Source organism: Panthera onca, chromosome B1, assembly GCF_046562875.1.
Source record: "Panthera onca isolate mPanOnc1 chromosome B1, mPanOnc1 haplotype 2, whole genome shotgun sequence".
NCBI classification, from domain to species: domain Eukaryota; kingdom Metazoa; phylum Chordata; class Mammalia; order Carnivora; family Felidae; genus Panthera; species Panthera onca.
Genome location: NC_138342.1, coordinates 174,552,686 through 174,565,447, shown reverse-complemented (window position 1 = coordinate 174,565,447; position 12,762 = coordinate 174,552,686). Strand labels below are relative to the sequence as shown.

The 12,762-nt window shown below is 38.9% G+C and overlaps 1 protein-coding gene across 12 annotated transcripts in view; it reads left to right on the top strand.

Moving 5' to 3' along the window:
* Positions 1-12,762, top strand: part of NRG1 (neuregulin 1) — a 1,117,663-nt gene that overhangs the window by 989,320 nt on the left and 115,581 nt on the right. For 3 of the 12 annotated variants that reach the window (XM_081795629.1, XM_060653180.3, XM_060653181.3), the window contains exon 1: positions 25-941. The exons of 8 other annotated variants lie outside the window; for them this stretch is intronic. In XM_081795629.1, coding sequence (XP_081651755.1) covers positions 275-941 — 667 coding nt within the window. In that variant the 5' untranslated portion in view covers positions 25-274. Of the gene's footprint in view, positions 1-17; positions 942-12,762 lie in introns of those variants that run through there. One more of the 12 variants, XM_078445428.2, reaches the window with a different exon arrangement.

Below are 12,762 nucleotides of genomic sequence, written 5' to 3'. Positions count from 1 at the left end.
CCTCTTGACCAGCCGGGATGGTTTGGAGAAGCATTTGAAAGAACTGCAAAAGTAACCCGGAAACAGCAGTAAAGAATTACAGTATACTTTCATTTGGTAGTTGCTAGAGGCTTTTTTTTCCTTCCTCCCTCCTGAACTCCTCTTGCTTTTGATAATGGCCTTGGACTTGGAAGACTTATCGATTTCCCCCTGTAAGATGCTGTCTCATTTGGTTGGGGGGAGCTCTGCATGGTAATGGACCGTGAGAGAGGCCAGGCCTTCTGGAGGTGAGCCGATGGAGATTTATTCCCCAGACATGTCCGAGGGAGCCGCCGAGAGGTCCTCCAGCCCCTCCACTCAGCTGAGTGCAGACCCATCTCTTGACGGGCTTCCGGCAGCAGAAGACATGCCAGAGACCCAGACTGAAGATGGGCGAACCTCCGGACTCATGGGCCTGGCAGCTCCCTGCTGTGTCTGCCTGGAAGCTGAGCGCCTGAGAGGTTGCCTCAACTCGGAGAAAATCTGCATTGTCCCCATTCTGGCTTGCCTAGTCAGCCTCTGCCTCTGCATTGCTGGCCTCAAGTGGGTATTTGTGGACAAGATATTTGAGTATGACTCTCCTACTCACCTTGACCCTGGGGGGTTAGGCCAGGACCCTATTATTTCTCTGGATCCAACCGCTGCCTCAGCTGTGTGGGTAGCATCTGAGGCATACACTTCACCTGTCTCTAGGGCTCAATCTGAAACTGAGGTTCAAGTTACAGTGCAAGTTGACAATGCCGTTGTGTCCTCTGAACCTTCAGCGGTCCCGACCCCGAAGAATCGTATTTTTGCTTTTTCTTTCCTGCCGTCCACTGCAGCATCCTTCCCTTTCCCCACTCGGAACCCTGAGGTGAGAACACCCAAGTCAGCAACTCAGCCACAAACAACAGAAACTAATCTCCAAACTGCTCCTAAACTTTGTAAGTAGAGAGAGAGATGATGATGATGAATCATGGAAAGGGGTGGGCTTGAGGCGCTAAAAGGCGTTCTCTTGAGCATGGAGCTGTTTCCTTGTCTTCTTCTATTTTAATTGCATGGTTTTGTTTAAGCACATCATGTGACTGGAGCGCTTGGGGTGGCGTTGAAGAGATGAGTAAAACGATCTTGCAAACTGCTGGTATGAAACAGTGTTCCCTCCAGCCAGGCTGTTCGGTCTGGGGTGGGGGACCCAAAACTTCAGCATCTGGGAGTCATGCTTGAATTTAATTGCAATTCAGTTGATTTCTAACACTTTTAAAAGTGAACACATCAGACAGAGCATCCTTTTTAAAAACAAAACAAAACAAAACAAAACAAAACAAAACTATAAATGTGACTTCCATAGAGCAGCGAGGGTGGTTCTGTGTCTGTCCTTCTCCCGTGTGGACTTCCATCACCTCTCCTCACCTTTCGGGTGCCCTCTGCCACGCAGTGGTCCCACACTGCCTGTTATCTGCCTCCATGCCTTCTTCCTGCTCCCTTAACTGCTCTCTGCTCTCACCACGTTTCTGTCTTAATTGGTTCTTGCTGATAGCGCATTTACAGTGCTCACCCCTCACCAGTGGCAGGCGATTGCCGTCCTGCCCAGATTGTAGTTTCGGCTACCGAACACTTACGAGGGACAGCTTTATTTTATTCAGGGCGCAGTACGATGCCACATGAAAGGATTTCCCCAAATTAGTTTTGTCTTCTGTAATCAAATGTTTAAATAGCTTCCTTGGCAGTCATTAAAAAGTACAAGATCCATTAGTAAGGTACATCGTTTTTTTTTTTTCAGACGTGTCTTTTTTTGCCCGTCAGACCGGAGCAGTGCAGTTTAATAACCTGTGAGTGAAGAGAGCCCACGCTCTTAAAACGATACAGAACAATGTGCTGCTGTTCGTACTGGGTCACTGCAATGCTTACAATGGAAAGTTGACAAGGCAGAAACCATGACTAGTCAGGTTGTTCCCCACGTCAGTAGAGAAGGGAGGAGTGGCCTCTGGCTTCTTTTTATAAATGTTTCTGATTTATTTTTGTTTCTCTGCCTTCTGCCACTTTTTACCACTGGCTGAATATGTCCTTCATGGAATAAAGTAAAAGACAAGAGAATCCAGTCCTTAATAACGTGTGTAAAATCTCTTAAGAGTTGAGGGTGAGGGTTCTGCGATGAAATCCTCACCCCTTCGGTTCCCTCCCCTCTGGGTGGTAAGGAAGAATAAAGAATGTCTTTTCCAGACATGATGTTCTGTGTGGGGTAGAGCCGTGTGGTATAGAAACACAGAAAACTTGATCTGCTTGTGATTCAAGATCATTTCATTTCACACACAGCAGAAACTGCTGGCAAAGATTTTAAAAAAGAAGAAGAAGAAGAAGAGAGAGAGGCTTGTTTTTCAGGTGTAATTAGTAAAGAACCTCCTTTCTGCAGACACTGCTCTGTGTCTTTATCAAATCCCTGAAGCATCATTAAAGGTCTGACAGACATCACTGCATTCACCGCCTCTTCCCACCTGGCAAAGTGACCAGGAAATAATACCCAGATGAAATGACAGGCTATAAAAAGCAAGTACAGATCCTGCAAAGAGAAGCAACATTCCCCATGAAGACAAGGTTACTTCTTTGTCTTTATCGTTTGAAACTTGGCTTTAATTAAAATGTGCCCGGATAGGCTTAGTTTTCCAGAAAGAGAAAGAGGACCCTATGAAGAAAAAACAAACAAACAAAAAACTCCTTTGGTAAATTCCATAATTTTATCATCTTTTTTGGGGGCGGGGGCAGGAAGCAGAGAACCATGTAGTCCCTTTTTCTGGTTTAGGACCATGTCACAAAGTATGTAGTGACTTTTTGAGAAATTATTTTTTCAGGTAAAATCATCTAAGTGTTTTAAGAGGGTACAGGTTCCATATAGTTTCTCTTCTCTTGGTTTTCAAGCCAGGGCATTGATTTTCTGGCATTTGCATTGAGTGGAAAAGATTTACTGCTGCCTAAAAGCATCACGGTGGCCAGTTCTGGCCAGAGACACAGCTGCAGCACTCTGAAATGCATCGGAGATAAGCCTGGAAAAGCAGTATGGGAAGTAGTTTTCTCCTGAAAAGTTAGGGGTAGATGGTGCTTAACACTTTGCCGCCTATAAGGCGTTCTGTATGGGAAACTCGGTGTTAATGTTTTAGCCTAGTGCCTGAAAACAACAGCAAAAGCATGAGTATCCTAAAAATTTATGAGTCTGGTTTTTGCACAGGGGGACGGAGGGGGGGGGGGGCGGGGGTTTGTCCAGGAAGCTTTGTTTTCAGACACTCATAAGTGGTTGCTTTTGTTGTTTTAAAAAGCTTATAACCATTGACTAAAAAAACCCAAAAAACCACACACACACACAAAAGAGCTTGGAATTAGACTGTCATTTGTGACCTCATTCACTTTTTTCTCTTCAACTAAGAAAGTACAGCTTCGTCACAGGAAGAACCAGACCTATCCTTCTGTCATGCATGTTTTTGACATGAACTCAGCTGTGATGGTATAATCTTAACATGACGTTATCGTATCTGAAACATGCTCTTTGGTGGTTTCAGGACGTAACTCTCCCCGTTCTATCTGCCTCAGCATATTCAGCATATTATGCACAGAGCTGTAGCCTTCAAGGTCATAGTCTGTTGAGGGCTAATTGATTCTTCTTTATCCTGGAGCCTGAGAGAGTGGAAGAGAGACAATTCTAGTAATTGTGTCTGCTCTGTAATTCCCCAACCAATCTACCCTCTAGTATTAGGGTTATTCTATACAAAGGGGAATTACTCCCCTTTCCACGGACTTTTTTTTAAAATTAAAGCATTCTTTATTGTAATAAAAGGCAATACAGAGCATTCTTAATTGTCCAAAGGAATAGTAGCTGCATCAGGTTTTTCTCAAATGGGTATTTCTTGCATAAGGTAATATAATTTCATGTTTTCACAATACTAATCCATGCATCCATCTAGATCTTTAAGAAACCTAAGAGAGGATTGGAAAATACATATGCATTGTTTTTTTTAATCCTGAAGTTTTTCTGTGTGTGATTGGTGGTTTTCCACTACCACAATCTTTATTTGCCATGATAATAGTTACGTTTTTATTTCTCACTGGGGCCCCTACTTGAACTATTAATTTTGTTTCTTTGCCTGGGCTTTAAAATTTTTCTTACCTTCTATTTATATGGAAAGAACTGACTCTGAGAGGTTGCAAACTTAGACTACTATAAAAAGAGGTGATTAATTAAATTGTAGCCGGGGAACTATAGTGCCATCTTGGAAGAAAATGTATTTCTGGATGGGAGAGCCTGCTTGACAACAGACTCTGTAGTATAAGAATGTATTAGTATTTTCATCTCAGGCCAAATTTGTTTTGCTTTGTCTTAAATCTCTTTGTGTTGGGTTGCATGGCAAACCATTGTTACCACAATGAGGATAGGAGTCACTGCCATTTGCAAAGCTTAGCGTGATTAACTGAATATACCAAAGGATTTCTTTCCTTCAATTTAAAAATGGCATTTATTTTAAGCCCAATAGATTCATCCAGTTCCTTGCAACCTACAATTCCTTGTCGGTGATTTCAGAGTGGTGATTTCAAAGAACTTTTCTCCACTTTAACCAAAACTTGCTTAACGCCTAAGACATTAAAAACTGGGAGAAATGGAAAGATCCTCGACTGAAACCAAATAATTTTATTAATTTGCTGATGAGGCGGAAACCCAGGTTCTGAAAGATTTAGTGACATTCTTTTACTAAAAGTTACAAAATGCTGAAAGGTTCAGTGAAATCCTAAATAGGAGAAAGCAGAGACATGTCTTGTCCCCCTGAATTTAAATCCACACATGGCTCTTTTCTCCTGTCAGCTTTTCCCTGTTCCAGAGAGTGTGAACTGGACAGCAACTCTAATAGTTTAAGTGGCACCCAATTGACAGGGACGTATGTCAAGTGGGACCACTGGTCAAGCATGTATAGTTCATAGTATTCAGTTTTCTTCCCACCTTCTTGTTTTGCTTTTATTAAATTCTCAGTAGTGGTAGTCTTTTTCCTGTTTATTTGCTCATCCATACAGTGTTCAGCTTGCTGTCGAAAACAGCTTGGGTTTTCTAGGGTGGGCTCTTTGCTGACATATAGCAGATGGCCCTGTGGCTCACCTCTTCCCTGCCCACTCTGTGTCTCCTTGTTCCTTTATACCTAAATCGGTTTTCTTCCTTCCTCTCCCTCCCCACCTACCCAATTATCTCTTGAATCTTCCTTATTTTTCTAATTATGCCACTTTGGCTTTATTTATCAATATTTCATTGCATTCTAAAATATTAAACATTCACTGATCTTTTCTTTCACATACAATTGTATTGCATTTTAACTGAGTGGTACTTACACATATTACAAACACACATACAAAAATATGTCTCTAGGACAATACCCTGGTTTCTTACTGGCACAATTCATTCAAAATTTTGTCCCTCTTCTTTATTGCCCCCTCTTCTTTTCCTTAGTATGATTCATACTGGTTTCTCTCTGACTTTTATATGTTTGTACAAATCAGCAGTTCTGCATTCCCAGAAAGTCGTTATGTCCCAAACCATGTATCTTTGTTCTTCCTTCTTCCCTTTTCCTTTTACTGTCACCTCATAGGATCCTTTTAAAGTGTAAAGAGAGAGATATTGTATAGATTGAGAAACTGAGGCATAAAAAAGGTATGAGTTGTCTAAAGTTAAGCTAGAAGCTTCACTGAAGCGCTAGAATAAAACTGAGAACTAGAATATAACTTCTCGACTGAATCTGTTTGAGCTTTCTTTTAAGCCGTAAACCATACCATGTCTACTTTTTTGGTCATGTTTCCCTTTTTATTATTTTTGTATGTCAATGATTTTCTTCTGTTATTTCTTTTTCTTAATTCAGCGAATACATATTAAACACCTCCTATGCACCAGGCACTGTTCTAGATTGGCATTATGGCAATGAAAAACAGTAACATTTCTTGTCCTCATAGAACTTATCTTCTAATGAATTTTAAGAATCTAGTTAGACAATTTGAATCAACCTGAGATATTTCTTTACTTAACACTGCATATACTCTCTGAATTCAGCATTTCTTCTTGTCACCTTCCTTTTTTTTTTAATTTTTTTTAACGTTTATTTATTTTTGAGACAGAGAGAGACAGAGCATGAATGGGGGAGGGTCAGAGAGAGAGGGAGACACAGAATCTGAAAAGGCTCCAGGCTCTGAGCTGTCAGCACAGAGCCCAACGCGGGGCTCGAACCCATGAACTGCGAGATCATGACCTGAGCCGAAGTCGGACACTTAACCGACTGAGAGCCCCTATACTTAATTCTAACACGTAAATATGGTAAAATTATTTTCAGATTCTAGAAACCTGACAGCTATAAATGTTTTTGTTTTATTTCTTGGTCATATTTTCCATTTATTGTTTTAGCTTATAGAAAAAGGATATTAAAACACTCCCAAGGATTTTTAGTTTCAATATCCAGAGAAAGGCTAACGTCTGCCATTAAGGTTTGGTTCCCAAACTGAATGAAAACTTGGCTTCGTGTACCATTCACATGAAAAGTGATTGAGGAGCAGGGAATAGAGTTCATCTTCATCACCTCAGACCACACTGCCAAGTTTGCTGAGGTGAATTTTATCTACTAGTGTGTGTGTGTGTGTGTGTGTGTGTGTGTGTGTGTGTGTGTTTGTAAGCACTCAAGGGTTGTTTCCAAATAATATAATCGATATTCTATAATCATAGAATTTTATATGTCGAACATATGTAAAAATTATCTGAGTCACTCCCGAAGTGAGGAAATTCAGATCTGCAAAAGTGAAGTGACCAAGGTCACTCCAGCTAATTATATGAGCGCTGAGAGGAAACTGGAATGCTCCCGGTTTTCACTACACCTTGCTTTTCTTTTCCAAACTGCCTTCGGCATTTATATGCAAACAGTACATATATTATCTTCCTCTCAATGACTTTGCTTTTCCTGTTTATCATGTAAGTCCTAATGAGTAATTTCTCTCCCTCCATTGCAGACTTCCTCTTTAGAAAAGACCATTCTACATGTACAATTTTGATCAGTGTAGGACACCCCTCTTGAGCAGAGGTTGGATGGGCATACCTTTCCCAACAATATGGTGTACAGGAGAACTTTTTTATAATCAAAGTTATTCCAAATAAAATATGTATTTGGAAAGAAAGTTTCTTCTTCATGGAAATATTTAAACAGTGACACATTTGAGGGAGATTCATGTTCCAAGCAGATTATTAGATATATTTACCTCTCAGGCCTCTTACATCTTAGATTGTCTCAAGTCTCTTGTCCCAGGGCATTAGCTTACCAGTTGGGCAGACCTGAATTTTAATCATACCTGTCTTTCTCATGGCCTGGAGCAAGGTAGATCATCCCTCTGAATCTGTTTCCTCATTTGTATTTGAGGATAGCACTATGCATCCCTTGGACCTGTTTAGGGGATTAAATGAGATGTTGGGTAACACCCAAGTCCTAGGACCAAACCATACTAAATATGAAACCAGTACCAATTTTTCCCCCTCATTCTACTTTTGATTCTTTTTTTTTTTGTTCTTTTCTTCCTTTGGTCTTGACAAAGTGGTTTTGTAACACTTTGGAGAATGAGTTTAGGAGTTTGGGGAAGCTCATGAAAAACTTAGAACTAAGAGTGGAAGAGGCATCATGGTGAAGTGGAAATTGTACTGGAAACTTGACATCAAGTCCCAGCTGTACCACTTAGAAGCCATATGACCTTGAGCAAATCACTTCACTACTTGAGATTTAGAATTTACATCTAAACAAATGGGGATATTAATACTTACAACTCTTATGAGATTGTGTGAAGGACAAGATAAGTTACTGTATGTAAGGAAAATACCTCATAGGAGTACAAAGCTTAAGAATTATTAACTTCTTTCTTCTTCTTCCTCTCTGTCAGGGTTCATATACACATATACTCATGAGTGTTAACATTCTTAGGAATAAATTATAGGTAGTCTTAAAAGGTGAATTAATTTGGTTTCTATTAGACTGATAATAGAACTTTACAATTTCTTGAACCCTAGTACCATAAAAAGAGTGATTTTCCCCCAAAAATTGGATGGAATATATAATTATTCTTAGGGTAATGTCCAAAATTTAGGATGTAATGGGCTTTCTCCTGGGTACAATGATAAGGAGTTACTTGGAAGAGGGGGGAAAGGTGACTAAAACTGTGTTTGTCAAAGAAGCGCATTCTGTGGGAAGACTGAGATAATGAAAAGGAATCTATATGGTTTAGCTGTAGTGCATGGGATGAATCCTTGATCTAAATGAAAATTACATTCACCTAACTCTTCATTGTTGCCAACTGGGATTTCTAGACCCCAAAAGATAGGAATTAAGCCGTTTTCACCATTTCACAAAGCCCATGGAAATAACAATTTACATACAATCTTTGAGTGAAATCAAATGCAGAAGTTCTTTTAATTTGGTTAAAGATACTATATCTACAATATAAATACTACATATGGTATGAATTATATATATATATATATATATATATATATATATACACATAATATATATATACACATAATATTCCAAATAAAAGGGAAGATGGTTTGATGATTACTTAATAAATAAAATTGGATAAATAAAAACCTTTAAAGTGTAGAGGAAAAAGTTATCAATGTTTGAAAAAAAAAAAAACAATTCTAGTTCCACATTTAATTGCTAGAAGCTTGTAAAAAGTAAAAAAGAAAAAAATATTGTTATAGTAGTAGAGAGTAATTGTACCTTAAAAATATGCTGCAGTGATTTTCAAATGAACTTTTATAAGCTGGATTACTGGTCACAATTCTAAAAAAAAGAAAATTAGTGCTGCTCTGGGTACATGCACTTAAGGCACTTTGATTTTTTGTTGTAATTTATGAGAGCCTTTCATTTACAAAATGTATAGTGATTAGCAAAATATATGTATTTTCATTTATTCTTTAAGTAGAATTAGAATTATGTGAAAACTTTAATGCTTTGGTCATCTTGATTGTTATTAACTCAAGTATATTGGATTAACTGCACAAGTGGAACTCTGAATCAATATCAAAGCAATGAGGCAGCCACTTTTAAGGGGGAAATATTTGATAACAATCTTGGGCAGAGTTTACCCAGGTATAGGTTGTTGTGACTGAGCAGTGCAAATAAGCTGACTGACCCAAGAAAATGTGATGAAATATAGTGGAAAATATCCCAAGGTAAAAACATCTTCTATTTGTCATCAAGAACATGATGTGACGAGAGTTGATTTACGGCACAAATCTTCAGTGATAAGCACTTGAGTGTTTGAATCATGTTTCTTGAGGTGCCGTTTATCCTCACCAAAGGGGAAATTTATGAACTTTGTTTTAAGTAAAAGTTAGTATAGAATTTTATATTCAAGAAATTTTCTAATAAAAAATCACCTCTCCTCCATAACTTATCTTATTATAAAAACTCATAACTCAAAAGTAAGCCAGATGTCCAAATATTCATTCAGATCTACTTGGAAGGAACATAAGAACAACATGGAAGACAAGGAGAGTTGCCATAAGAAATAAAACTTAATTAGTAAGGAAACACGTGTGACTAGGATCCTCAAGTCTTAACTTAGGTACCTATGTCCGTGTCAAATGTTGATATGATTTTGTTTCTCCAGTTCTTCTCCCTTTTCTCTCCCTGTATTTCTTTCTTACTTGCTATCCCATGGTTACTTTTCTCTTTACTCTGCTGTTCAAACCCCGCCATTACTTTTCCACTAATCTCACTGCACGGTCGTCCCCATTCTCCCACCCTATTCTGAAGGTGGTGTCCCGCCCAGAGCATCAGAGGTTATGGAGCGGATGGCCCAGACCTGTGGTTTCTCACTGGATGAGTTGGGGGAGAGAGTGAAGTGAGACCTTAACCGCAGACTCGACCATGATTAGCCTGACGACTTTCAATGTTGCCTCTTCCTTTGCTAAGTAACAGGAAGTATTTGTTTTATGAAATATGTTGGTGTCATGCAATAAAAGCTCCATAAATAAATGGAATGATCTAAGGACAGTGGAATTGAACTCTTGTTAGCATTTGTTTGTAATCCCTTGGTGAAGCTTCCTGGGTCATAATTGCTTGCTCTTCTGGGAGCAAAAGGAATCAGTAACCATTGATTGTTACATGATGCTAAGTCTCGCCTACAAAGCAAATCTTAAGAATGATTAGTGGCAACATTCAGTGTTACAACTCTGATCTTTTCACACTATGATCCTTAAAGCAAGCTGCATTTTTAGAGTTTTTCCCATCACACAACTCTTGTGATTTTTCAAAGAGAACAGAAAATACATTATATAAAATAATTACTTTACTCGTTTTATCTTTCTACTTCAATGACCATAGGGAGATATCAAAATTAACCCCTGCCCAGGTCAAGGACCTATATAACACCTACCTATTTAGTGAACTATACATAAAAACATTGCGATCAGTACATTAAGTCTTTGGCTTATGACAAATCTTTGGGAAATTGGTTGTTCTGGATTGCTGAGTTTTCTAAATAGCTAATGATTTATCACCATGAAAAATTGATTTTCTCCATTTTGGATTGAACTATTTTAATAATCTCAACTACTTATTAAATAGGATTTATCAATGTTGGGTACTGTTATGTCTTGAGGATATAGTGGGCTATATTACAACTTTCTTGAATAATGTTACCTTATTAGATCACGTTGAGTTATATTAGAAACTCTAACCTTAGAGTGGTATATATTTTGAATGTGTCTTAGCTTATTGCAGAATCACAATTAGGTTTCATAGAGACAGTAGAAACCAAATCTTTTAGCACAGAGAAACAGGCTCAACAATGTTCAACTTCTTGCCAGTGATCACACACAACCAGAAAATGTTGGTATTTTTATGTATTGTATGCTTTCTGCTATCAGGCTGGTTTGCAATCGGTATATATTAATGAAATAGTTTTCCACACTTCTTTTAATTCACAGTTCTGATCTCTCGTGGGGTTTGTAACTCAAGTTTCCAGCAGATTAAACATTTGTATAAAAGGTAAAATGTCTCTGAGAAAGGTTCTCTCCTTGAGAAATACATAAGCTTTGGTGACATATATTTTGCTTCTCAAACCTGACTCTTCCTGTGTTCTGGATCAGCAGAGTTCGGGATGACAGGTGAATGACAGATGGAGAGGAAGAGTAACTGCTTGGGTCTTTGGGAGCTTAGATTTAGAGGGCCCGAGTTTAATTCTGATTTCTTATGTGGTCACTTGTCACTCCTCTCATAATATGTAGAATGGAGTTAGTAATCTTTAGACATTGGTTATAATACCTAATAGGAAATTACTTTTTGAACATATGAACTCTATAAAGTTGTAGAGTCAATGTGTGTTATTATATGTTGTAAAATAGATTTGAGAAATCTTGGGGCGCCTGGGTGGCGCAGTCGGTTAAGCGTCCGACTTCAGCCAGGTCACGATCTCGCGGTCCGTGAGTTCGAGCCCCGCATCAGGCTCTGGGCTGATGGCTCAGAGCCTGGAGCCTGATTCCGATTCTGTGTCTCCCTCTCTCTCTGCCCCTCCCCCGTTCATGCTCTGTCTCTCTCTGTCCCAAAAATAAATAAAAAACGTTGAAAAAAAAAAATTAAAAAAAAAAAAAGATTTGAGAAATCTTATGATTTATAAAAGAGAAATGACTTTCACTTCATTTTCATTTCTTGAGTTCACCATAGCCAATATTTAGAAAACACGTATATTATCCCATAAATTCTTCTCTGGTATCCAAGGTCCTCTCATAGTAAGACGTCAGGCTTCCTACATATCCAACTCCAGCTGCCCCCTCCCCACCACAAACCATATGGACCATGTCCTAGCCAATTGGGATTCTACCTGGAATATTATTTTATTTCTATCCTCTAGTCTGCACATTCTATTGCCTCTACCAAAAATGTTCCGTTCCCACAGTCTCTACCTTCCCTAATTCTGCTCAGGCCTCAGGACCCACCTTCCAGATCAGATGTAGACCCTCCCTCCTCTAGAGCCCCATAGCACGTTGTTTGTGCCTCATCAAGGTATTTACCCCATTCACACTCATGATGTTCTTATTTGGATGCTTGCTTATCACTTATACTGGAAGGTTTCTGAGTTATAGCTGATTCATTTTTGTGGTCTTTACAATGTCTAGAAAAAAACATATTTCATGTGAAGTAGGTGTCCCATTTGCATATGTCGGGAATAAAAATTGAGGCACCCCAAGAGTGACTTGCTTACGGCAACACAGGAAGAAAGAAAATGATTTGAAACCACACCTTACATTCTTGAAATCTTAACTTGGAGGAATTTAATATAGACTGCAGTCATTACAGAGTTTATGGAAACATGATTCTGGGCATCTTACTGTATGATTTGCAAAGTTTGTATATGTAGCACATATATAGCAACATATACATTCTCCTGAAAAGTTCACATCATGGGGAGTAAGAGACTTCAGGCTACAAGGAATTTTATTTCGTGATAGTGTAGTGACTAAGAACACACACTGGATCCCGATTGTGTGAGTTTGAATCCAAGCTCTGTGTGTGGCTGTGTGACAGTACAAGTTATATAGACTGTCTGCGTCCCGGTTGCCTTGTATGTGAAATGGTGGCAATAATTGTACCTAGCTCGTGGGTTTTTGTGAGGATCAAATCAGTTAATGCACGAAAAGCATTTGGAATAGTACCAGGCACATAAGCACTGTGTAAGCACGAGCCACCATTGCTATGCAGTTCTTTAAAT